The sequence below is a fragment of the Branchiostoma lanceolatum genome, chromosome 17, assembly GCF_035083965.1.
Source record: "Branchiostoma lanceolatum isolate klBraLanc5 chromosome 17, klBraLanc5.hap2, whole genome shotgun sequence".
Taxonomy (NCBI): domain Eukaryota; kingdom Metazoa; phylum Chordata; class Leptocardii; order Amphioxiformes; family Branchiostomatidae; genus Branchiostoma; species Branchiostoma lanceolatum.
The window spans coordinates 19,805,721-19,831,282 of record NC_089738.1 but is presented as its reverse complement, the minus strand read 5'-3'; the positions used below and the strand labels follow the sequence as shown (position 1 = coordinate 19,831,282).

The following is a 25,562-nucleotide window of genomic DNA, read 5'->3' as shown; positions in this document are numbered from 1 at the left end:
TACCGAAAGAACATTACTTCTCACACAGGTTATCTTTTTTGGACTTTGTTGTTCACAGTAGAATTTACCTTTGATGTTTCCGCAGGTTGCTAAGCGACAAGGGCGGTGTTCTATCTGTTTCCACTGCCTGCACTGCCACAAGGGCCAGAACAGCGTGACGTCAGAGGACCCCCCGCAGAGCCCCTCACCGGCAGCATCCTGCAGTTGAAACTTGAACTGAAAGGTGGCGCTATTGCTAGTCAAGAGAGAGGCCACCCTCATTGATAGAGCTATTATAAATCCTACAAGCGTTATTGTAAATGTGCAAAGAAAACTTGTATTTAGTAGAGTGTGCGTGTAGATACAGTTTTGGTGACGTCATTTCACCCAGTTTTGTTCGAGCGCACGAGGAAGGTCTGCAGTTCTGTACAATTTTGCAAGGTGGCGCACCAGTCGTGGAGTCTCGCTTTCTTTACGCCTTTTGAAGGCGATGTTCTACTATACTCTGCTTTTCAGAAGTAAACGATAGGAAAACTCGACACAGAAGGCGGGTCCTTCTAGCTTTGATAGTGACGCCATGCCGCCACCCAGGCGTGTATATAGCCTGGAGTCCAGCCTTGTAAGCCTTTGTCCGCGCCCAACGGTCTTCCCTCCGCCAACAGTACGACTGTTAGGAGCGGACCGACCCTAAGAAGGCTGGACTCCAGGCTAACGTGTATAATGCTGTACAGTGAAGAAAGGTTAACGCCGAACGTTCTGTTACCCGTACATGTAAACGATATTACGTCCGTTTACTTTTGCCCCTTCCGTGTTTACAAAAAGGGAAGGTTTGCTTATTAAAGATGCGTACTCCAGAGAAAAAGTATATATACTAGTAGCCAAAATAGTTGAAGCTATATATGTATACAGAGATTGTACAATATCTACTATATTTACAGAGTGGAGAGTGGCATATCCCATGGTAGTGAAGTGTCATTAGCTGTTTCGGTCAAAGTTATATTTCCGTTTTTTTCCGAGTTCATACTGTACTGGTGTTAGTAGTACACATGTTTTTGTTCACTGCAAATTATTGAAATTATTTTATGACGTCTTACGATAAGCAGACCACAGGGACACTAAAACTGAAATTCGGAAAAAATAAACTAAGCTAAGCTAATTAAGGAAAAATTGAAACGATACAGAGGCTGTGGCGGTACTTGACAAAAAATCGGTGCGCCATACTCAACATAATGCGTATTCGTTGCCATGGCAACAAAGATATCCAGTGCTAGTAGAAACGTCGTGCTGAAAACAAGTTTCATCTTTTGTCGTTACTTTGAATTGATGTTAACCTTTTGTTTAAGATTTGTTATTGTCGAATTTTCGTTAAAACTTCATATCCAATGACGTGTGCTTGTAGTTACCAAGGCAACCGTTTGTTTTTGTTGGCCGTTACGGACTTGTAATTGTGTTGATGACAAGTTGTATATAAAAGTGTATAAAAGTGTGCATAGCTCCGTTCTCTTCGTTTCACAAAGCGAGCGCCATGTATAAGTAAACGTTGTGTATAATAAAAAGATGTATCTCAAAAAAGTCTGAGATTGATTCTTTGCTTCATAAGGTAACAGTTTCTCAAGCAACTTCCAGATGTATTAGTTACGCAAGCAGTTACTCAAGGTACGTAAGGTAACAGCTACTCAAGCAGCTGTGTAGATGTTGGAAACGGTCAGACGTTTCAGGTAGCATCCACAGCTCATCGTCAATGACGCTGAGCAAGATCTGGAGTCCAACAGATTAACCAAAATCTATGAATTGATATGTAAATAAGGTGAAGACAAATTTTAGAGCGTCAAATAGGAAACAAAAATAAGACAAATTTAAGACAAGGTCGATGCTAATGAGTCAATAGCTCCTATTGTTCGAGTTCAGGAGCGAATGTTTGTGTTGAGTACTGAAGCTAATATTCGCTCGCGGGGCGGTAGAGCTAGCCTCCATAGCAGGCTCTGAACCGGCCTTTTTGGGGGCTAAATAATACACCTTTTACAGCCATCCCGTAACCATCAGCCACCCCCGTAACCATTTTGCCGGTAGACCCGCGTTGACCCGCCGTTATAATGCAGGCTCTACCGGCAAAATGGTTACGGGGGTGGCTGATGGTTACGGGATGGCTGTAAAAGGTGTATTATTTAGCCCCCAAAAAGGCCGGTTCAGAGCCTGCTATGGAGGCTAGGTAGAGCAGCCATTTACTGTAATTCACTTGATCTTCACGGTAGCAACATTTCACGGTGTAAGGAAAATGGACATTTTCACTCAATTTTATTTTCACAGTAGCGGCAAGTGATTTACTGAACGGATGTGTGAAGGAATCAAAAATAATTAACAACAGGTTTTTCACGGTGATGATAAGATGATACATGTAAGTTCACGGTGACTGTGAAAACTGAACATAAAGTTACAGTGAAAGAAACGTGAAGAAACAAGAATTACAGGAAGTGCCGGGCAGTTCAACACGTAGGCCCACTTTCCGTTTGTTATTACCTGGATGTCAAATTAAAACCTTCATCGACGATTCTTTGCTGCGATTTTATGGAGCTGTCCATGGGCTCAGTTCTTGAGGAAGATTGAAGGCATCCGTTGGGATGACTTCATTACCAACGAAACGGTCCGTTGCAGAACTAACCAACTGCCGGTTAGTTGTAGAATCACCAAGCAACAGATGATCTTCCTGGGTCACGTCTCCAGGGTGGTTCCTACTCAGGACACCATCAAACTCATTTCATCGGAACCCAACCCGTCATGGAAGCGACCTAGAGGTCGCCCTAGAGGAAGATGGGAAGACCAGATCTTCGACACGCTCCAGGGGCTGGGAGTCTCCAGAACCAACTGGAGGGTCTTTGCCGAGAGCAGACCAGCCTGGCGAGCCCTATGCATGTTTGCAGCCGCCATGCATCGGACACTGATGCCTGCGAATGTTTGATTGATTGATTGTCCATGGGCGGGCATTCGCGTTCCAATTTGTTGCTTCTATGTTTTGATAATATACATTAATATTGTAACATTTCCTTTCTAGTTCTCTGTAAAGGTACTCTTTTTTTCATTCAACAACTTTTCCGTCTTTTCGAATTTACAGCCCCGGTGTTTTCTTAACTACAAGGCTACGAGCAGGGTTTTACGGAAAATACTTTGATTAATTCATACCAAAATGCCGTTTTTAGATATTTCTTTAGATCGATTATAACGTACAATTTTTTCGCCCCTTTCCAACGATCAAGTGTTGTTTTTTACAAGCTTACATGCACAGCTTTATTGATACCAGAAAGCTGTTAGAAGGAAATTATTTTCAATCGATTTACAGATTCCAACTACCCATTGTTGTTGTTTTTTACGATAATTTGGCCAACAGCAGACTTTAACCAGTTTTATTGAAAGCCGAAAGCCGGTTTTACGAGCCAACGCGGCCGATAATGACCGGATTGCGCGGCACTTGAGGTCGGCCCTGAGCTGAGGTGAATCGATGGCCGCTAAACAAAGGAACAATCAAGAAACGAGATTACCTTTTTATTGGGGGGCTCGTACTGAAATCGTATTTTACTCCTAACCAAAATTTGACATCGTTATTTGTTTGACAAATTCTTTTCTTTTCGATAGAAGGAAGTTTTTCAAACAGATATTTTGTCACGATGGGGAGGATTACTACAGAAACGAAATGGTTTTGATTGGGGTAAGAATGACATTTAAGAGTGAACAGTGTGCGTCTCACCAAAGAATTATGCAAATTGACCAAGTCAGGTCCTACAATGTGTGGCGGAAATGGCGCTAAAACGCGGCCATAATAATTCCATTACCAGAGGAGGGACCCTAAGTAGTGCGAAATACAATCAATCACTTACAGTCCGGAATTCGATCCATCACAAAAGTGGCATGGCCTGTCATTTTATTCTTCAATTTACAAAATTACCCAAAAATACATATTATTTGTTGTATATAAATTATAAGATATTCATCCCTATTGCAATACTAGCAATAATTGTCCATGTATAAAATTAATTTTTCTCTTTGTACTGAATTTTTTCCGCCTCACACAAGTCCACTTTACAACGTCACCACAATACGTCCTTACTTGTGTTGATGACGTCAGTTTCAGCCCGTTGTTTCCATGTCACATGACTTTCTCTCGGACGTTACGACTTACGTCCCCATAATGCATTGCGGCAATGTCCTGTTTGCGAGACCGCGACAACGGTGTCAGCTACAACCATACCATATATGGTCTGATTCTAGTGTAGTGTTTGATAATAACCTTGAATATTGATTTACACATAACTTGACAATCCTGTCGTAATAATTGGAAAATTTGTGCTAAAACCACATGATAAAACAGATAAATACGGGTTTCTAACGACCCCTCTCTACTGACTTCTGCCAGTTTGACTTGGCTAAAAGGAGGGGTAAATTATCATATATGTCTGAGACGCCTGATATGTTTTGGATTCGTACTGCAAGTTTCCAAGTTGTTCTGTTCTACGTACAAACTACAAAGGCCAAAGTCATCGACCACATGTTGTCGACATGTCCAACAGTAGGTGGAAACATTTCAACTTGTCTGGTAGAGGAATGTCTGATTTGCTCGATCGATCCATACGATTGATTATTTCAGGATTAAAAACAAACAAAAATGAACAAACAAACAAAGTTGGGATAACTCTCCCAAGAACGACTTTCAGTCATTATAAATCACCATGACAACAGGTGAACTGGGGATTCTAACCAATCAGGGAGGGGCTATTGCATCATGGGAAGGGCGGGTCGTCGTCAGGGTTCCACCAATCGTGGACGCGGTCGGTGACGTGTCGCATACCGTCCTTCAGGATAGAGGTCATCCTTCCGTCGTACAGGCCAAAAATTCCACCTGTATCAGGTTACAGGGTTACAATGTGAACATCAGGGGGATCAGGGTATCGGGTTATAGGTATCAGGTTACAAGTTTACAATGTGAATGCCAACCGCAGCACAGATTATAAGTTGACACACATTTGGCCCGATTTACACACACAGGACTTTGCAAGGAGAACCCAAGGCCACTCAAGTAGCGTTTTCTAGTAAGAAAATTGGACTTGAGCAGCCCAAAGCTCCCCACACACAGTCCCGAGTCAACTTGTGTGTAAATCGCGTGGGCCAAAGTCTTATCTATCCGTCAATATTACAGTGATAACATATGAAGATGTAAGTGATTTATAACAACAGGGTGGGGTTAAATGTTTCTTTGCAACTTTTTCTGTAATTCACAGTATCACTACAAGATGTAAGGCAAAAATTGTTGGCTTTAATCAACTATCCTCTCCACCTGCAATACACGATACTGACACATGTTTGACAAAAAGGTAAATTTCCATATATCACTGCAGTTTAGACTAAATTCACTAGAGGTCTCTGCTGCACTGCTGGTTACCTGTATGGAGGAAGAGTATCCGGTTTCCGTGGAACCTGCTCTGATTGGTCCTGAGCTCGTTCAGCAGTCCCATGGTGGCCTTCCCAGTGTACACCGGGTCCAGGATGATCCCTGAGGTCTGTGCGATGTTAGCAACAAACTCTGCAGGGGCGGCAACAATCAATCAATCTATCAATCAATACATTTATCTACTGATCAATCCATCTGTCCGTCCATCCGTCCATCCATCCATCCATCCATCCATCCATCCATCCATCCATCCATCCATCCATCAATCAATCTATCAATCAATCAATCAATCAAACAATCCCAGTATAAAACAGTTCTAGGATGATCCCCGAGGTCTGGCCGATGCTAGCAACAAACTCTGCAGGGGCCGGCAACAATCAATCAATCAATCAATCTATGGATAAATAAATCAATCAGTAAGCCATACCTACGAATTGATGGATTAATCAATTAATCAATATGTTGCTTGGTTAGCTTCCTTTTATTTCTGGTTTATTCCATCAGTTTATCTAGTATGTGAGTATTGGATACAATCTACACTAATTACCAAGTAGGTGAAAAAGAATACATTTTTCCAATGACCAATGATAAAACCTACAACTTTTTTTGTTTCCACAATTGAAATGTCTCAGTAGTCCTTGCAATTGCCTAATCAATCATCAATAGTATTGGCAAAATATCAATAGTATTGATAATAGATTAGGTAAGAAACCTCCTCACCTAGCTCCTTCTTTGTTGACAGAGCGTAACCACGCCCCCTGTACCCCTCGATGATGTCGACGATATCCTCGGACCGAACGTCCGTCAGACCGATCTCCTGCAACGTGGCGTTAATGTGGCGATGGAAGTACGCCGCATCGTCACATATCGCCACAGCATGGATCCTATATCATGCAACAGTGTAGCCAATTAGATTACAGGTATTAGTGATTCAAATGTTTACTTGAAGTTACATTGTATCATCCATTCCTAGTGTTAGAATTGCGCCGCCAGCAAACTTCTGCCTAATCACACTGTTCCCAGACTGCACCACGGCCTCAGCAGCTCAAGGACACAAACTGTCGTAGAAAAAGTAAAATAGAGTCGTCTGCCAAACACCTTTATTCCTCCCCCAAAAATACTTGAGTCGTCTCTACCACATATGGGGTATTCTTGCCGAACATTCTACGACAAAGTAAGAATCAACCTTCCGCTTGTGACTGACCAGTTGCAATTTTTTTCTGAACTGGGATGACCTCGCAACCACGACCCTTGTGGGGTACTCATTTATCTTTGCATGCAGGGACTTAATCTGGCTGTTGGAACAAGATTCCCAAGCATCTCAAAGCTTTTGTCTCAAATCTTACCTTATTTTGGAACCAGTGAGGTAGTTTGCCACATGTACCTTATTTCGGAACCAGTGAGGTAGTTCGCCACATGTACCTTATTTTGGAGCCAGTGAGTTAATTACTTTGCCACATGTACCTTATTTTGGAGCCAGTGAGGTAGTTTGCCACATGTACCATATTTTGGAGCCAGTGAGTTAATTACTTTGCCACATGTACCTTATTTTGGAGCCAGTGAGGTAGTTTGCCACATGTACCTTATTTTGGAGCCAGTGAGTTAATTACTTTGCCACATGTACCTTATTTTGGAGCCAGTGAGGTAGTTTGCCACACGTACCTTATTTTGGAGCCAGTGAGGTAGTTTGCCACATGTACCTTATTTTGGAACCAGTGAGGTAGTTTGCCACACGTACCTTATTTTGGAGCCAGTGAGGTAGTTTGCCACATGTACCTTATTTTGGAACCAGTGAGGTAGTTTGCCACATGTTACCTTATTTTGGAACCAGTGAGGTAGTTTGCCACATGTACCTTATTTTGGAACCAGTGAGGTAGTTTGCCACATGTACCTTATTTTGGAGCCAGTGAGGTAGTTTGCCACATGTACCTTATTTTGAAGCCAGTGAGGTAGTTTGCCACATGTACCTTATTTTGGAACCAGTGAGGTAGTTTGCCACATGTACCTTATTTTGGAACCAGTGAGGTAGTTTGCCACATGTACCTTATTTTGGAACCAGTGAGGTAGTTTGCCACATGTACCTTATTTTGGAGCCAGTGAGGTAGTTTGCCACACGTACCTTATTTTGGAACCAGTGAGGTAGTTTGCCACATGTACCTTATTTTGGAACCAGTGAGGTAGTTTGCCACACGTACCTTATTTTGGAGCCAGTGAGGTAGTTTGCCACATGTACCTTATTTTGGAACCAGTGAGGTAGTTTGCCACATGTTACCTTATTTTGGAACCAGTGAGGTAGTTTGCCACATGTACCTTATTTTGGAACCAGTGAGGTAGTTTGCCACATGTTACCTTATTTTGGAACCAGTGAGGTAGTTTGCCACATGTACCTTATTTTGGAACCAGTGAGGTAGTTTGCCACATGTACCTTATTTTGGAGCCAGTGAGGTAGTTTGCCACATGTACCTTATTTTGAAGCCAGTGAGGTAGTTTGCCACATGTACCTTATTTTGGAACCAGTGAGGTAGTTTGCCACATGTACCGTATTTTGGAGCCAGTGAGGTAGTTTGCCACATGTTACCTTATTTTGGAGCCAGTGAGGTAGTTTGCCACATGTTACCTTATTTTGGAACCAGTGAGGTAGTTTGCCACATGTACCTTATTTTGGAACCAGTGAGGTAGTTTGCCACACGTACCTTATTTTGGAACCAGTGAGGTAGTTTGCCACATGTACCTTATTTTGGAGCCAGTGAGGTAGTTTGCCACATGTACCTTATTTTGGAGCCAGTGAGGTAGTTTGCCACATGTACCTTATTTTGGAGCCAGTGAGGTAGTTTGCCACATGTACCTTATTTTGGAGCCAGTGAGGTAGTTTGCCACATGTACCTTATTTTGGAGCCAGTGAGGTAGTTTGCCACACACAGTCCGCACGTCGTGCCTCCACTTCCCACTGTAAGGACAAGGTCGTCAAATCTCTCCAGAACTCCCTGGAATTAGAACAAGACATCCTGTAAATTCATTTGCTTTCTTCTGCAGTAGATTAGGAAAAGGTGTTTCTAGTTTGCAGTGGACATAGAAACTGTAGTGCAGTAATGCATCTGAATTACATAATAACACATGTACAGCAGGGGAAAGCTTAAAGTTTTTTTAAAACAAATGATTGTCAATCATTTGGTAATCTTTCCCCTGCTCTTGTTAGTTATCTGTCCTACACACCTGTCCTAAACTCCTATCCAACACACCTGTCCAAGTTACCTGTTCTAGTTACCTGTAGTATCACCTGTGCTACTCACCTGTTCCATCAGCTCCTGAAATGCAGAGATGTAGCCAAACAGTCCGGCCAGGTTAGACCCTCCCACAGGGATCAGGTACAACTTACCTGTCCTACACACCTGTCCAACACACCCATCCTACACACCTGTCCTAGTTACCTGCTCACCTGTTCCATCAGCTCCTGGAATGCGGTGATGTAACCGAACAGGCCGGCAAGGTTCGACCCTCCCACAGGGATCAGGTACGAGTCCTTCCCGCTGGTCTCTCTGCACCAATCAAAAGTCATGATTACAACGGTTGTAATCATGAGCTTCAAGCAGATGTTAGGTAGGCAGTTTGACACAAAAAAGGGCAGCTACAAAAACGTGAGAGGCGCTTCATGAGCCTAGCCTCCGATGCAGACTCCTCCCGGCTGTTTTCTTTTTCAAGTTACATTTTTATACTATTACATTTTTTTTTTCTGCCAGCAATAAGAAAAAAAATGTAATTGTATAAAAACTGTAACTTGAAAAAGAAAACAGCCGGGAGGAGTCTGCATCGGAGGCTATCATGAGCCAATGTTGGCCCCATCCCTATTCTATCATTAACTACCAAACCTAAGTTTACAGTCCTACACAAAAATGACCAATGCAGTCGGACACAAACATGACCATTGAAAAAAAGAAAACAGACTGACTTTATTCTCTGAGCGAGGCGCTTCATCCGCGGCAGCAGTTTCTCCTCGTACCACTCCGTCCGCTGGACCAGGTAAACGTTCGCTCCCATCAGCCGGTCCTGGAGCAGGTTTCCCTCGCAACCGACCTCCGACGGGTTCTAAACACGAACAAGAAACTATCACCTTATCCCTCTATATAACCTAAACATATCAGTTATTTTCAACTCCATCCCAAACCCATCAGCCGGTCTTGGAGCAGGTTTCCCTCACAACCGACCTCAGACGGGTTCTAAATACAAACAAGAAACTATTTATATAACCTTAACATATCAATCATTTTCATCTATCTCCAGTCCAAACTCCAGCCCTTTCCCCTTCCATCCCAAACCCATCAGCCGGTCCTGGAGCAGGTTTCCCTCGCAACCGACTTCAGACGGGTTCTGAACACGAACAAGAAACTATCACATTATCCCTCTATATAATATCAGTTATTTTCAGCTTCATCCCGAACTCCATCCCATTTATATGAAACCCATCAGCTGGTCTTGGAGCAAGTTTCCCTCGACCAACCTCTGATGGGTTCTAAACATGAAACAAAGGACTCTTACATTATCCTTAAAACCTAAACATATCAGTCAGATTCATCTGACTTCATATCAAACTTCAGGAGACACAGGTTATCTGGCACTTACGACCCGTTGCTGCAGTCTCGTGTCTTTAACATCATGGCCCAAAAGCTGCAGTAGACGGATCTATTCAGCCAAACATTTGGAGAGATCCCAATTCTTCTAAGACTTTTGGCTTTGTTACGTTCAGTGTCTTTCAACAATAGTTCTGCATATTGAAATTTATCTAACAGATTTCCAAAGTTTTACTGTATTAACTATAAATAGTGCTTCAGTGTTACAATAATGTTTCCACCTCGTTTCTTAAGTTTTGAAAAATCTGTAGAGCTCAGAGTAAATGAATTAATAAATCGTTGAAATTTGTTGCACATGCAGCTCATTGTGATTTGATTGGCAGGTTGCAGTTTATGTCAGATCGCTTGTAACAAATCGAGAACATTTCAATCTGGATGGCAATGATTTAATTGACAGGCTGTGGATCATTCTGATTGGTCAACATAATTGGGAAAATGAATCCTGATTGGTTGCTGTAGATCATTTCTGATTGGTCAACAAATTTGGGATGATGCATTCTGATTGGTTGCTGATTTTGTTAATCCAGGTGCAGCCTCACCTTGGCGCTCCAATCAGGTACACCATTGGCTATTGGCAGCCAATCCTGGAGGACAAAGGTCACAACAATTCTCAAAAGGGCAATGTGCATCAGGTTGTAGAGAGTTGAGAGTCTGGAAGACTATACATTTTTTTTTCTAAAAGAATTTCCAGAAGATTTTGGGACAAACAAAAAGGTCATGATGTCCATACTTGTCATTTGTTCATGTATTAACAAGCTGATCTTGAAAATTTCATAAAACTTTAAAGATAGATTAAGTACCGTATTTTCTTGATTAAAGTGCGCACCCCAATTAAAGTACGCACCCCTGATTTGGGGTTAGCTCCAGACAAATTTGCAGAACTGAAACGTAAAGTCAAAACCCCAAATAAAGTACGCACCCCTTCTCCACTGATCTTGAACACATTTTGAACAGGATGAATTCAAATTTATGGTGTTCCCTCTATTACCGGTATCACCAGGTCATTTTTCTTATATTAAGGACTTCTACATAATGCCATTCCTAAGATTCATAAAAGATTCTCTTGTTTACTCCGCCAGCATTGTCTCTGCAAACTTGAGGATTGCCTACGACAAGTTACAAATTGGCAGGTAATGAGCCATGTATCGTTTCACCGCAGCTCAGGGTTCCTGGTTTGATTAAGCAAGGGTTTGAGTTTGAGGTCCTTTTCCAATTTGTCCTGGCAATAACCTCAAATAAAGTACGCACCCTGACTTTAGCAATGATTTGTGGTGCCTTTTGAATTTTGAAATGTTTAAAAAGTGCGTACTTTATTCGAGACAATACGGTATGTAGCCAAGAGCAAAAATTATATGTTTATTAAACATCATACTTTATAGAAAATTCAAAAGACTAGATTTGATGCCATCTAAACTGAAAGATGAATACAAATGTGGAAGAAAAACCCTGCGCTGCTGACCTGCACATCGGACCTCAGCATGAGGTGTATATCCAGCCCAAGCTGCCGGGCGGCAACTGCTGTGGCCCTGCAGTGGTTGGACTGGACCCCTCCACAGGTGATGACGGCCTCGCAGCCCCGGTCAATGGCGTCCGCCATCAGGAACTCCAACTTACGCACCTGGCAAGGATGGAGGGAAGGAAGGAACAACAGATGAATGAATCATGGCATCAGGGGATGGAGGGAAGGGAAGAAGAACAGATGAATGATTCATGCCATCAGGAACTCAAGCTTACGCACCTGGCAGGGATGGAGGGAAGGAGGGAAGGAGAGAACAACAGATGAATGGATCATGCCATCAGGGGATGGGGGGAAGGAAAGAACAACGAATGAATGAATCAAGGATTCCAGCTTCCATACCCGGCAGGGGATGGAGGGAAGGGAAGAACAACAAATGAATGGATCATGCCATCAGGGGATGGGGGGAAGGGAAGAAGAACAAATGAATGAATCAAGGATTCCAGCTTCCGTACCCGGCAGGGGATGGAGGGAAGGGAAGAACAACAAATGAATGAATCATGCCATCAGGGGATGGGGGAAGGGAAGAAGAACAAATGAATGATTCATGACATCAGGAACTCCAGCTTACGCACCTGGCAGGGATGGAGGGAAGGAGGGAAGGAGAGAACAACAGATGAATGGATCATGCCATCAGGGGATGGGGGGAAGGAAAGAACAACGAATGAATGAATCAAGGATTCCAGCTTCCGTACCTGGCAGGGGATGGAGGGAAGGAGAGAACAACAGATGAATGAATCATGCCATCAGTTTTGCATGTCCAAGGAGGGAAAGAAGAAGGTGGGAAGAAGAAATGGAAGAGTCGTGACATCAGGAACCCAAAACTCCAGCTTTTACACCTGGCAGTCAGTAGGATGGACAGAATGTGAGAATTAACAAGAAAAGAACAATATACATCAGGCACCCAAACTGCATCTTCCATGCCTGACACAATACGAAGGAGAGAAAGAGAGAAGACCAAATGAATGGATCATCATCAAAACAGCAATAAACTTTAGATCTACAACTGATGCACAGTCTATTAGAGACAGAACTGGAGAGCACAGAAAAAAGATGAATCATAAAAAAACAAATTTTTAACACCCCTTCATACATGTACAGTACCAAGATGGACAAGTCCTACCTTCACCCCCAGTTGAGGTCGGCGCACGTTTTCCTGCATTATCAGAAACGTGACTTCCCCACGTGGAGCTAATTTACCACACTTTACACCACCAAACCACCAATGGAATTTCAACGACCTAACATCCAATCACAACAAAGGATCTCAGACACGCCAGTTTATTGCCCAGGCAACTCCCCTGATTATCCCAACGCCGGGTGGTGCATGACGGGACTTTGCACCTGGTAGAGTTTGCAGAGTAAACACTGGATTGCTCAATACTTGTTTTACTACCACACCAGACTAACTCACTCACTAACTCACTCACTCTCACTCACTCACTCACTCACTCACTCACTCACTCACTCACTCACTCACTCACTCACTCACTCACTCTCTAGTGGAATTTTACAGACTTGTTACATTGTAACTTACAACCAATCAGAACGGAGGATCACAGACACACCAGTTTACGACCCAGACAACGCCCCTTGTGTTCCCACCTCCGACCGGCACATGACTGGACTTTGGACCTGCTGAAATTTGCAGACAAAACAGTGGATTGCTCAATCCTTGTATTATTACCACACAAGATGTACAAAGTACAGAGGTACAGAGTACAGATAAATTACTACTCATGAAGACCACTTGTGATCAAATCTGGTCTATGTGGACAGGTGGTCACTATATATAGACAGGATTCTTAATGCTTGTGCCAATGGGAAACATTATCTAATGGACCTGAGCAAAAAGCGGTCACATTGGCCAAGTGGTCTTTATGTGAAGGTCGTCACTGCATGCTCTTTAGTGTTTGTTGGTTTGTTAGTGTGTTAGTTTCAGCTGAACTTAATGTTTGAAAAATCAATGAATGAGTTTCTTGTGTTTAGGTTGTGACAAAAGAATCAGAATCTGATGTAAATGCTTTTCTGGTCAACAGTTTTTTTAACAGGACAATTAAAAAAGGTATTATGCATGGATTCTTGTTGACGATTTTGATTTTCCTTGCTTTTCACTTGTTTTGGGGCCCTTTAAGATTTCCCTTCTTCTCTACCTACAAATTTGGGCACATCATAGGACGAAGGTCTCTAATGTGGAATTTTACAGATCAAGCAAAGAAGGTTTCTTGTTGATCATTTCGGTCTATCTTGCTTTTCGCGTGTTTTGGGCTCTTATCCATTATTTCTTCCATATAAAAATTTGAACACATCACAGGGTGATTAGGCCCCACGTGCACGTTTACTGAATAACCAGAAACGTGACTCGACCCTACAGTGGAATTTTACAGATCCAACAACCAATCAGAACGGAGGATCGGAGACACACCACTTTACGACCCTGACAACGCCCATGTGTTCCCGCCACCGCCCGGCACATGATCAGACTTTGGACCTGCGTAAATTTGCAGACAAAACAACTCAGATTTTTCCGTTGTCACACAGGCAGTGCAAAGTCCTCAGGCCTGAGAGCCGCCTGTGTCCAGCTTGCGTCGGACTAAAACCGCCTGCAAGGATCAAGCTCCACATGGGGGTAGAACATTAGGTCAAATACACAAAATTTTTGGCACACATTAAATTGTCCCTAACATATCAAATTCAACCACCGGCTGACTACACTTTACCCTGGAATAGACTGGTTTGAATATGGATTACATCAAATTAAAACTATTCTTTATATAAAAAAAAGGAGGTTAGGAGTCCTCTTGCAGTGTGCAAGCAAGGAGGTTAAAATAAGATCTTATTTCAACCTCCTTGGTGCAAGCTTGAAAGCACAGGGCATTCTGGACCTTGGTTAGTGGCCAGTCTCTGTCGCTGGTGAAATCCCTACAGATTCCACCACAAGTGCAATCCTGAACCTGTGATGATGATGAAATATACATTTTTGTATAAAAGTAACATACATGAAGATTTTTCCCATCCTACCTTGTTCCCCGACAGAGTGCTGCCCGTCATGTCGTCCCGTTTGATGAAGAGCTCGACCCCCGCAGGAAGGTCGTTCAGACGCCATCTCTGGATGGGGGTGTTCAGCTGGCCGAGCTGGGGAGGGAAAGGGGAGAAAGGGATGTCAGGGTTGGACAAGTTTGACAAAATTCACTGGACTATAGCATAGTTAAGCCCCCCAAAAAAGTACACACAAAAATCTACTTTCCCCAAACCAACTTTTCAGTACCCTGAAATCTAAATGACATATGGGCATACTTGAGACGGGCATCAATATGATATTTTCAAACAAAAACCGATCAGTAGATTTGCCCTTTCAATACCACCACATTGGTATATGGAAATGTTTGTTAGGTATTTTTTCTTTCCAAAATTTTAAAAGAGGCATCTCTGCTCAAAATGTTTCGGAGGCATTACTGTTCAAAATCTAAAATTTAGATAAGCATTTTTGCTGGAACAGTTTCTAAACAGGCATCTTTGTTGAAATTTTTTAAAGAAGCCTTTCTGTTGGAAATTTCTTTAAAGGGGCAACTTTCGCTGGAATTGTTTTTAAAGAGACATCTTTGCTTGTTGCTGCAGTAAAATGTGTACTTTGCCCATCCCAGTCCTCATTACTGGGACAGTCCAAAGTTCACATGACAGGTGGATTTCTGTCAGTCATCCTTCACTCCATGTTTTAATTAAAAAAAGAGGAATCAGTCAGGTAGAGGAAGGGTGTTTGGTCAATCATCATGTATTGATTTATTGATTGAGATAAGAGCAAACAAGTTTGAACCATTTGGGGAGAAAGGGCCAAAATTGGTGAAGGTGTAAAAAAAAAGTTGGACTTCCCTAAAGATTACAAAGTAGGTTCAATTCAAATTCAAAATTGTATCAACAGTTGTTAAATTTGTGACTTACTTGAGATGACTCAGGGTAATATTATGTATTGAAAATGGATTGATTCTCTAGATGTAACAGACATCTTTGTATCCTTAATCTATTTCTAAGATCCATGTAAGAAGTAAATATATACAGTTAATAAAAATCATTCTCTCCTAATGACTTGCATGATGTTCAATTTTTGTAAAGGGATTTGTATTGTAGGGCAATAAATATGTAATGTGTGCCTACCTTCTAATATTTCTTTATATATTGAAACTACATTGTATTCCTTATTCCATTTCATTTATTTATACAGGGGAAATACAACTCAGGCTGTGCCTTTTTTAGCGCAGGGCATATCCACTCCATATCTATTTTATCTTGAAGATAATGAATATTCATTTGCACTTAGTGTCACCGCAAAAATCAGAAAATTTCGTCCGCAAGTATGATAATAAAAATGTATATGCAACCCCCTCTAGGCGAAGCGACAATGGACTCTCCCGTATTTGATTTCCTTGACCGCGCCCTTGTCACGCCCCAAAACCAGCCGGCGCCCAAGGTGCACGGGCGGCCTCAATTTCAGGACACTATTAAAAACACACGGGAAATAAGGACAAAAATGCCTTGCAATCTAGTATTTCGTTGCCCAACGGGTACGAATACGATGTAACGAATTACCGGGGAATTCTGAATTGCCAAGAATGTCCCCGCTGACAAAAAAAGGGACGAAAATTCTCCTCACGTGCAGTCCCTTGTGGCTAAAATTACAGACCAATCATCAGCCCGTCGCCATAGCGACGCCTAATTTGCATGTGATTGAATGCCCATATTTGGTCAGGCGGGCCCCCGGCGTACCTCCCGGGTCACGTGAGGAATCACAACATTTGTCGTCTGATACGCCGGTATTAGTTACTACTCGCTCCTAGAAAAGGTAGTAAGGCTGAACATTTCCGCGTTTTACCCGCTCAAACCACCGCCTTTCGGTCAGATTTTCCGCAGTAGTTTTCCTCAGGTCGTCTGTAACGTGTGCGGGTGTGTTAGCGGGACGTAGGACGAGAATAAGCGGAGATTCAGCGGACATTCCACCGGCGATTTGAGCGGGACGAACAGACAAGAGGGCCGGCCGTGCCACGTTGATCGGAGAAGAAAAGATCGGAGCGGACAAAAATCGTTACCAGGAGGATGCTCTTCAAGCTCACCGCTATTCTGGTTGCCTTCATAGCTTTGGGTAAGTCATTCCGCTAAATTTTATCCCCAATCTGAGCTTACTTCGGTAAAAATACGAACACGGCAATGCCGGCTGTGTAGTGGTGACCGGCTTACATATATATTGGGACAAGTGTTGTGGGCACGCGCACGCCGCCATGCCGGGTTATATATAACATAAAGGCTCGTTTCCACATTTTTGTGGCGATTTTCCGTTGATCAAAACCGTTTCTGATTCTTAAATATTCTGAGGAAACAACTTTGATTCCATTGACTATCGTGTGCAGCATGAAAGGGAAATGTTGACTAAAATAGCCAGAGGCTATGGTTGTCTAAATGACGTGTGTTTGAAGCCATGCCTTTTGTCGTGCAGTCACTGTAAAATGGGTCAAGACAATTTTCCTTCTTCAGAAACGCCTTAAGACACTAGAATCGCGTCAAGAGGCGAAGGAAATTAAGAACTAAGAAATGACACAGCAGAAAAATGACCAGGAAGCTGGTAGAAACCTTTTCAGTGTTGTACTCGGAAACAGGATATAATGATCTTCTGGGAAATTTCTTGCATAATTTTCCGGTTGGCATGATAGTGAAAATACTGAAAATAACACTTGCAACGGGTCAACATACTGCCACTTTGAAATTGATTGTACCATTTTCTTCGAAAATTTTACAATTCTAACTTCTTATGTAAGGTTTTTCACACCATGGTTCCCCCGTGCAGTAAAACACTGGAAGTTGAAACAGGATATACGTAACGCTGCCTTGTGTACAAAGGAAATGGGCGTTTCTTACGGACCGATACACAAACACAACAGATTACGATTAAAGGTAGATTTGAGGAAGTTGTTTCTGTCCCGTCATTGTCACAATATTATTTCTGACATGAAACATTCATATGCAAAACTGAACATCGAAGACTATATTAACTTTTGTACAAAAGGGTAGGTTACAGAAACTTTAAAGGGTTGTTGGTTGGCAAGGGTGCGATAGAGTTACAAATGTATATGAAAAGCGGTGTGTTGAAAATGATGATCCCACAAGCTCAAAACTTTTTAAGGAAATTGCAATTGTAGAAATACTGACCAGCCCCAACCAGTCTATTTGTGGCAATACAGAATTGTTTAGTGGAAAATTCAGTATTTTTTGCATGCCCCAAAGGATCAAATCTTACCATGCATTGCTGGCTACAATTTTGAATGTACCAAGTTCTGGGAATTGTTGAGACAAGGGTGGGTAAACGAGTATTTCATCGTCACATGAATGGCCTGGCCCTTTGCCAGTTTCCGGCGAGAGTTTGCGCCAGAAAGGTGTGTGCAAACAGCCAGACAAATGCGTCATTCTGTGTTTACACCGTCATTTGTAACCGGACGGACTCTGATTTGTGATGGTTCAGAGTCCAGCCAAGGTCCAAAGTACAATAACCGGTAGCGCAAAGTCCAGACCGCAGAAAGGTGCACTGGGCTCATCTCTCCAGGACATTCAGTGGACAAATTTTCTTACTTCGAAAGACCTGGAAGGCAACAAAATTAGCAAAAATAGGGTAAATCCTACTGAATACTAGTAGTTGGCCAGGATATCTAGAGTCAGCCTGCAGGCAAATGGTGGCCAAACTCCCCCGGCAAATTATTCTCCAGCCCGTTTTTGGTTGAATTTTACTATTTTGCAGCTAGCATAGTAGTGTAGAAGTTTCTATAGGCAGCCTTAACTGCCCCAAACCAGTCCAAAGTACAACAACCTGTAGTAACCATGATTTTTGGTGGTCAGCTGTCCAGACTCCAGAGTGTGGGTCGTACTGTCTGGGTTTGGTGTACGTGCATGATACAGATCATGCTATGGAGGGGGGCACACACAGAGGTCTGTGATTTGTAACCTTACTGCCTAGCCCTGGAACTAGTACAAATTCGGTTACAAATAGACTATTAAAGTAGGAGGGCATGAAAACTTCCCCATTAGAATGACCGCACACTTATACAACTGTTTCAACAACACAGGTTCTTCTGCAAGGAAAAAGTTCCCACAGGATTTTCGTGGCCCACTCTTGTTGTATTTTCTCACCCGATGTTTTGTGTGAATAGTACATAGATTTCACAGAGAACCAGAATCGACACAAAAATTCTACCCTAATGCAAAATCCTACCACCATCAAAAACTCTGAGCTCTTATGTACACAAAGTAGCAAATAAACAGGCTATCAATTTCCCAGTCAAACACCTCCATTGGCAACATTTCTAGGAACTACTGGATCCTAGCCAAGATCTTTGTTCACCTGGATTCACTGTCATTGTTACACAATCATGGGTTCCTTGTAGCCCACCTGTACGGTTACTGGTTGCCATGGTGAGGGCAGGTAATGTTGCAAAGATCAATCAGCTACACAATAACAAACTGCTACATGGTTGGACCAAAGCCAAGATGTTACATGATATTGGACCAAGGCCAAGGTCCTCATTGTACTTGATGTTGTTTATCACAGAAAGGAAAGGTCTCGACTCTGGAAAGCGTTTGTGCAAATAAATGGTTTTCAAACACATTTTATTTACAAGATTTTGCTTTGTTAGTTTAAGACAGCCGCCCGCAAACAGAACCCCTTGAAGAAGTCAGCTCCTTTCCTGTTGGAAGGAAAGTAATGTGTCTGTTCTCTTTAAACTGAGTTTAAGTGCCCTTGCACTGTGGTATGATCAGGGCCCAACAACAGAATCCTTGGCCTCATCAAACCTTGGCTGGAGGTAACCGGAGTTCAGTGTACTGTGCACAGTTGGAAGGCTGCCACTTACCTAACAGCTCAGGGCCAGTTTACATAATCTCCAAGCAGATCCTACGGTGGTAGGGGACAGCATCCATTGGCCAAGCAGTATACGGGCCAAGGGTTACTGTCTGGCCAATGGATAAACTGTTCCCTGCCACCGTAGGATCTGCATAGAGATTATAGTTTATATACGCAGATACAGGGCAGTCAGCTGGGTTAAGTTTACATTACATGCCCGCCATCATACCCTGGCCAACTGATTGCTACTTTGTGTGAAAACTGGTTGCCTACCAAAAGCATCTGTTTGCCCAAGATTACAGGGCAAGCTTTCTTGATGTATGCATCAGTAGTTCAGCACATGTGTCAGAGACCTCGAGTATGTACCAGTTGTAGCAAGGAGGTTAAAAAAAAGATTTTTAACCTCCGTGGTTCTAGGTGCCCTTTTTCAATATCATGAGTCTTCATGACAAGACCACCCTGTGTTTCTATAAGCACAGTGACTTAGTCTTACAAGAATGCTCAATATTAACTTTGCTTTTCTGTCCACCACAGGCCCAGCCTTATTTGGGAAGAAAAATGCAGGCGACTCAACAGCTGGTAAGTAGATGCTCTCTTTTCGTCAATTTTCTAAGCAGCAACAAAACTTATGATTGGTTATGACTGTCAAACCACTTAAAACAAGGTCATTCTTAGATGTAGTCAACTATTTTTCAGATTCTATATGTGAATTTTTATGCAAGTATGTATCTTAAAAAAGCTTGAAGTTGTAAGTCGAACATGGGCATAGACAAAGCTGATCTGCAACTGCAAACTTTGGTGTGAGACCGTGTGATAACCTTGACCAATGGTGTGTAGGTCAGTGTCCTGAGGTGACCCCGGGCCAGGTGGGCACCTGTGTGGAGGCCTGCAGTAACGACTCCATCTGTGCGACCGGGCAACTATGCTGCTCAAATGGCTGCGGGCACACCTGCCAGGACGCTGTCTTCGGTAAGTCTTGTCTTAGAACACATCTGACAAGTCTTGTCTTAGTGATGTCTTAGAACAAACCTAGGCCTGCCAGGACGCTGTCTTCGGTAAGTCTTGTGGGCATATCTTATGACACACATGTTGCAATGCCACCTTCAGTAAGTCTTCTTGTAGTTACATCTGTACCTCTTAGAAAGTCCTTTTCTTTTGAGCCACACCTTTCTCCCCTTGCAGACATGCATATCTTGGACACACCTACTAAGATGCAGTCTAAGTTTTTTAGTAGCACAAGTCTTCTGGGAACATGTACGATTTCTGTGTACCTACAATAGTTTATTTCAATAACCTAAATCGTAACTTGATATTTTTCAGCTGATTCGCAGATGCAGGCGACTGCCCCACCCGACAACGTTGCCGAGAAGATGACAACATCACCCCTCGTCACCGTAACCATGGTGACAACCCTCCTCATCAGCATGCTGTACATACCCTGAGGACCAATCGCAGCACTGTACATAAATTATGCAAATATTATGCAAATATCACCTGTAAATGACGTATACATAATGGAATGTAGCATGTAGGACGTATGTACATTTGTAGGCAAGCATTGGCATTTAAAAGGGCTTGTAGGGAATGGTCATCATATTCTATGGATTAGAAGAATGTTCCAGGATTAAGAAGGGTTTTCATTGGTTAAATGCATTAACCAATGAAAACATGGTATAGCTGAACCAATCAGGACCTTGGTTTGTTTGAGGATCCAATCAGAAAGGAGAGAATTAGAGTTAGACACGTGAATGAAATGGCTGGAAAGTGCTTGTTTTTGCAAGTTGATGGCAAAAATGTTGTTGAATAATAAGAAGGTAAATTATTTTGGATACAGAGTTAGATTATAAGTTTGTCTTTGTTTGTACTTGAGACTCAAAGTTCAAGTTAAATGTTCTTTTATGTAACTTCTTGAGTTTTGTTTTGACATTGTTACCAGGGCTAGCCCTTTGTAATCATCTCATGCTAGTTGGGCAGCCATGGCTGAATACAACACTTCAGATCAGCCAATTAACCTTCTCCCTGCTGCCCAACTCTTTAACCAATTGGAAATTGGGTGCCAAATGGCTACTCCGGTCTGGTGAAGTTTAAATGAATTAAAACAACAAATATAGGATTACATCCGTTGGAATTACAAGGATGACTGTGTCAAAAAATTGTGTATTTTTTATCATGTTTAACTCAGCTGATTGTTACACTCATCCAAATACCTGTAGATGATTTTGTTGAGCATATAAAGTTGAGGTTTTATTTAAGCCTTCTTGGCTTCTGTTAATAGGAAAGAACAGTTTGTGTGTATAGAAGAATATCATGTCTTCAGAAAAACTTTATGGCTTTGTTTATCGAGTTTATTTATAAGAGATGCAATCATTCATTTGCACTTTGCCAAAGTTGTTGGACATTTTTATCCTTAAGTGCTCTAAGGGTGTCTCAGGACCCCTAAATGTGTCCTGTGATTCAACTTAGGGAGCCAAGGGTTAAACAAGTCTCGCAGTGCCTCATGTTCTGTTTATTAGGTAGCTTTTTTAGGCTGTTGCCATGGCAATGTTGTACATAATCATGCCAAACAAATTCAAATGTAACAGTGAAAGGCTATCCTTGAAACTTCTTGTAATAAAAGAATTGAAAATGTCAACATACTTCTGTGATCTTGTCCATTATATTTACTAAAAGAAGCTTTATTTCATTTACATTTTAAGTTTGTTTTAGATAGAGAGGAGAGACATAGCAATACATGTGATGGTAGCATATTAACTGTAAATTTGTTTATTTCCGTGGGAACTTAGTTTGGGAATGCTTTCATGTTATACATGTATAAGTTTGTGGTTAAAACAATACTGTAGTACAGTTTTTCTCCAATGAAAACACACATTTGTGGTGTCATGATTTAGCTGTTGAGAGGTCTAAACAATAAAACCACGGTGAACATTTCAAGATTTATTAGTACCTTACCAAGGACTAAAACACAAAGTCCAGGAGGCAAGACTAAGGTACCGGTATTTCACATTAGTTTTCTGAGATCAGGAAAGGATAAGATGCTCAAAAAGGAAAAGATATGTGCAAGAAATGGATTTTGTACACTTGACCACCGCTTCAAAATCTACTTTAAGTGCCTGACTATTGTGACAAAATGGATCATCTCTCAGTGAACTACACAATGCCTGTAGCAGCACACAGCCATGGTTCAAAAGCACCACCTATCTGTCAAGGTGAGAAATGCAGTAAAGAGTTTGAAGTTCTGGCTATCAAAATCCTGGTTCCGTGTTTGCTTCTTGTTTTAACCAGTAACACCAAAGCCAAACAATGCCACATGTCTGCTCATACCTGGGTGACATGCAAATTCTACCGGCAGTAATAAATCTATAAAAGCAGTATTGATCAGGAAACAAACCTCTACCTTTGTACCAAGCCTTGTTCAACTCTGGTCCGTTTTCCAATGCATGCTGACCAGCAATGGCAAAAGTTACTAGGCTAACATAGACTTTACCATCTGTTTATATGGCTTTACTATCTGATTTATGAGGCATGTATGTATACATCAATTATTCTGTCTCAAATGTAATAGCGCTGATTCCCAGCCCTTAGCACTACGTCACGCTTTTAACTTCCATTGATTTTAAATATGTATTTAGATTTTACGAATTAAAATGACTCGTATGTTTTGTAAAGTCTGACTGCAATTCAGTCCGTTGACTGTCATGGTCTGATTGTATTGTGTGTGTAATAAAAACCATTCATCATCATCATCATCATAGACTTAAGTTGTGTTAAATGCTAGCCTCCACCAGGCCTTCCCATGGGGTACAGAGCATTCAGCAAAAGAGGAATATATGGCCAGGAAAGTCAATCCTTGGTAAGGTTAACATTTCTCCTGAAGGCAAATGAACTCCCCTGGCAGAATTATTCTCCCTTTCATTTCGGCGTAGTTAGTGTGTTAGAGACTAGAGTTTTGCAGAGTTCTTTACTCCACCAGGCGCCAAAGTTTGCACATATCTGGGTAGTGAGTGTATTTAGTGTTGAAGTTGTGTTCAGTGTTGTGTCAGCTGATAACAGATAAGGCGCCCAACATTGCATCATCTTAAGTGGACAGTGGGTGGGCTGGGTTCAGACTTGACCTGTAAATGACCTCCAGCCATGTCACCCCACCTGTCTTGGCTCTGACTTAAGAGCTTTTTTCAGCTTCTGTTCTTATCTTTTAAGCATTCTAACATCAGCTTCTTCTTTTCAGCATTTTGACAACACTTGGCTGTTGGTGTCAGACATGTTCTGAATTGTATTTCTTCATCCTATACTATAGTACCAGAAGTCTAGGGCTGATCAAGTCTACTCTCAGCTGTATTTGTATTTATTGAGAATGAAGATAAGTCATTACACTGGGTCAGCTAAGGCAGCTCTCGCTGGTAACGGCTTACCCACAAAAGTACAGACGAACGTACAACAAAAAGATGACCTACAATAGATGGAATAAAAGTCTGTCAGACTTAACCAACTGGGCACTTAATTAACCACACACCAAACAGTGGTCCGGGGCAAATCATCTGACAGTGTAGCACACATGCACACACAGGGGATGGAGAGGGTGTGACGTGGGGGCCAGTATGATGCACACACCGCTTTGTTTGGGATATTTGTACTGTACAGTCTGCATGGTCAGCTGTGCAAATGGCTTTTTGGGTGGCTGAAGATTCTACTCTACTCTACTAGTGCTGAAAGAAACTCATCTTGCAACCAATTTCAAGGTTTATGTAGAGTTTAATATGACAGTGGTAACTTTTATGTCTGAAAAAATTTATGAAGAAAAACAAGAATTGCCTTCCTCAAAGTTTCTTGATTCGAAAAACAAGAACATTCAGGAATATCATTCTAATCATGACTTCGAATCTCATCTTTCATAACCGCCTTATTCTAGAAAAATTATCGTTAGATGCTTTTTCAAGTCTTGTCTTGTCTTGCCTTTACTGCGCACACTCTTGTTCAAGACTATCATCGCAAGTAAGTACTAGTAGTGCATCCTGCTCATAGTCGTACTACGGTACAGCTTTGCCAAGGCTCGCATATTTTCTACCAAGCACACCGGGTCACCCCTACTCTTTTCGATAAGTGTGTTGGGTTCTTTTACAAGGAGGTTTGACGCTTGAGGCTTATGTCTGAAGCTCCCTCATACACGGGGCCGCCAGCTTTACGTCAATAACCAAACAAATGACAAAATGCAATCCCTTAGTGGCCTTACAACAAAAAAAGCATAACAGGATAGCACTGTACTGTAATCTTGGTTAACTTGGTGATCACATACAGGGAAATGGAATAGCTATGCCGTTCTTTCCCACATTTTGCAAAAGACAGTTAAACTAGATTAGGGACATGACAACAATCTCTTGAAAGAAAGGCTTCTTGACAGGAAAAAACGTTCAGTGGTTGCTATTTTGGAGTTAATTAGTATCATAAAAAATCACCAGTCCCGTGAGCTGACATCTTAAAAATATATGCTTATGTTCATTTTTAGTCATGTCATAGCCGGAAAGTTGCTTAATGTCGATGTAAACAAACCGGTATGGTTACCTGCAGTCGGTACTTGGGCACCCCAAGAAGTTTAGCGGCCCACGGCGGCGGCGTGTACGGGGCCAGGGCCTCGGAGTGCGGGAAGGGAGACGAGCTCATGGCGCGGAGCAACAGTCGACCCGCTTCTCGGCCCGCCCGCATGGAAAACTGCTGAGATGTTGAACTTCTCGCGCCGAACAAAGTTCACAATGATGCAATGGGTCCTTCAGTCCATGGGCGCCGCCATCTTGTTTTCTATTTTAGAGACAGGGCTGACTTATGTGCTATTAATAGTGCCTGTGTCAATTGGTGCAAAACTTTACAGCTAGCATAGCATTCTTTGCAAATTATTCAATACAATTGAATTAGTAACATCTACAAATTATCTTCAGATACAAAACCAGACTTTAGGAAAGAGATAAACTATTTTTGATGAATTCATAGTCTCTTCTTTATCAGGCATACACAGTCTTAGAAACGGCTGACTAAAATGATACCCCGCACCCTGAAGAGAAAATCCCAGCATGCCACACTGATAACAAGAAAGTGGAATTTTACTCTTTACAAAAAACTTCTGACAGAGAACAGAAGCAA

General features: G+C 42.1%; 3 protein-coding genes across 7 annotated transcripts in view; 2 read left to right on the top strand and 1 right to left on the bottom strand.

The window, feature by feature from the left end:
* LOC136422537 (sterile alpha motif domain-containing protein 11-like) overlaps positions 1-1,546 on the top strand; it is a 36,426-nt gene extending 34,880 nt beyond the window's left edge. Inside the window, exon 10 of the mRNA XM_066410309.1 lies at positions 86-1,546. Coding sequence (XP_066266406.1) covers positions 86-208 — 123 coding nt within the window. The 3' untranslated portion in view covers positions 209-1,546. The remainder of the gene's footprint in view (positions 1-85) is intronic.
* Positions 1,547-3,857: 2,311 nt separating this feature from the next.
* On the bottom strand, positions 3,858-25,222 carry LOC136423552 (uncharacterized). 5 transcript variants are annotated; one of them, XM_066411767.1, is made up of 11 exons: positions 24,990-25,222; positions 14,579-14,692; positions 11,501-11,659; positions 10,581-10,625; positions 9,770-9,781; positions 9,363-9,487; positions 8,853-8,952; positions 8,300-8,400; positions 6,137-6,300; positions 5,408-5,548; positions 3,858-4,867 (listed from the first exon to the last, which is right to left on the bottom strand). In XM_066411767.1, exons 1-11 carry the CDS (start codon positions 25,128-25,130, stop codon positions 4,749-4,751), a joined length of 1,221 nt encoding a protein of 406 aa, XP_066267864.1. In that variant the 5' UTR covers positions 25,131-25,222; the 3' UTR covers positions 3,858-4,748. The 5 variants fall into 5 exon arrangements, with proteins under 5 accessions (XP_066267864.1, XP_066267863.1, XP_066267866.1 ...); XM_066411766.1 differs by lacking the exon at positions 9,770-9,781 and having other exon boundaries at positions 9,363-9,499; positions 24,990-25,221; XM_066411769.1 differs by lacking the exon at positions 10,581-10,625 and having other exon boundaries at positions 24,990-25,221.
* LOC136423561 (WAP four-disulfide core domain protein 18-like) lies at positions 16,333-22,069 on the top strand. The gene is made up of 4 exons (XM_066411785.1): positions 16,333-16,691; positions 19,968-20,012; positions 20,271-20,402; positions 20,754-22,069. Exons 1-4 carry the CDS (start codon positions 16,646-16,648, stop codon positions 20,873-20,875), a joined length of 345 nt encoding a protein of 114 aa, XP_066267882.1. The 5' UTR covers positions 16,333-16,645; the 3' UTR covers positions 20,876-22,069.
* Positions 25,223-25,562: the final 340 nt, after the last annotated feature.

Bases quoted from the DNA above. Each gene is read 5' to 3' on its own strand.
- LOC136423561 (XM_066411785.1), top strand. From the start codon at position 16,646: ATGCTCTTCAAGCTCACCGCTATTCTGGTTGCCTTCATAGCTTTGG. The intron at 16,692-19,967 runs GTAAGTCATTCC...TGTCCACCACAG, and splicing joins GGTTGCCTTCATAGCTTTGG to GCCCAGCCTTATTTGGGAAG. The intron at 20,403-20,753 runs GTAAGTCTTGTC...GATATTTTTCAG, and splicing joins CTGCCAGGACGCTGTCTTCG to CTGATTCGCAGATGCAGGCG.
- LOC136423552 (XM_066411767.1), bottom strand. From the start codon at position 25,130: ATGCGGGCGGGCCGAGAAGCGGGTCGACTGTTGCTCCGCGCCATGAGC. The intron at 8,401-8,852 runs GTGAGCAGGTAA...TTCTAATTCCAG, and splicing joins TCCAGGAGCTGATGGAACAG to GGAGTTCTGGAGAGATTTGA. The intron at 6,301-8,299 runs GTACATGTGGCA...TGCATGATATAG, and splicing joins CTCACTGGCTCCAAAATAAG to GATCCATGCTGTGGCGATAT.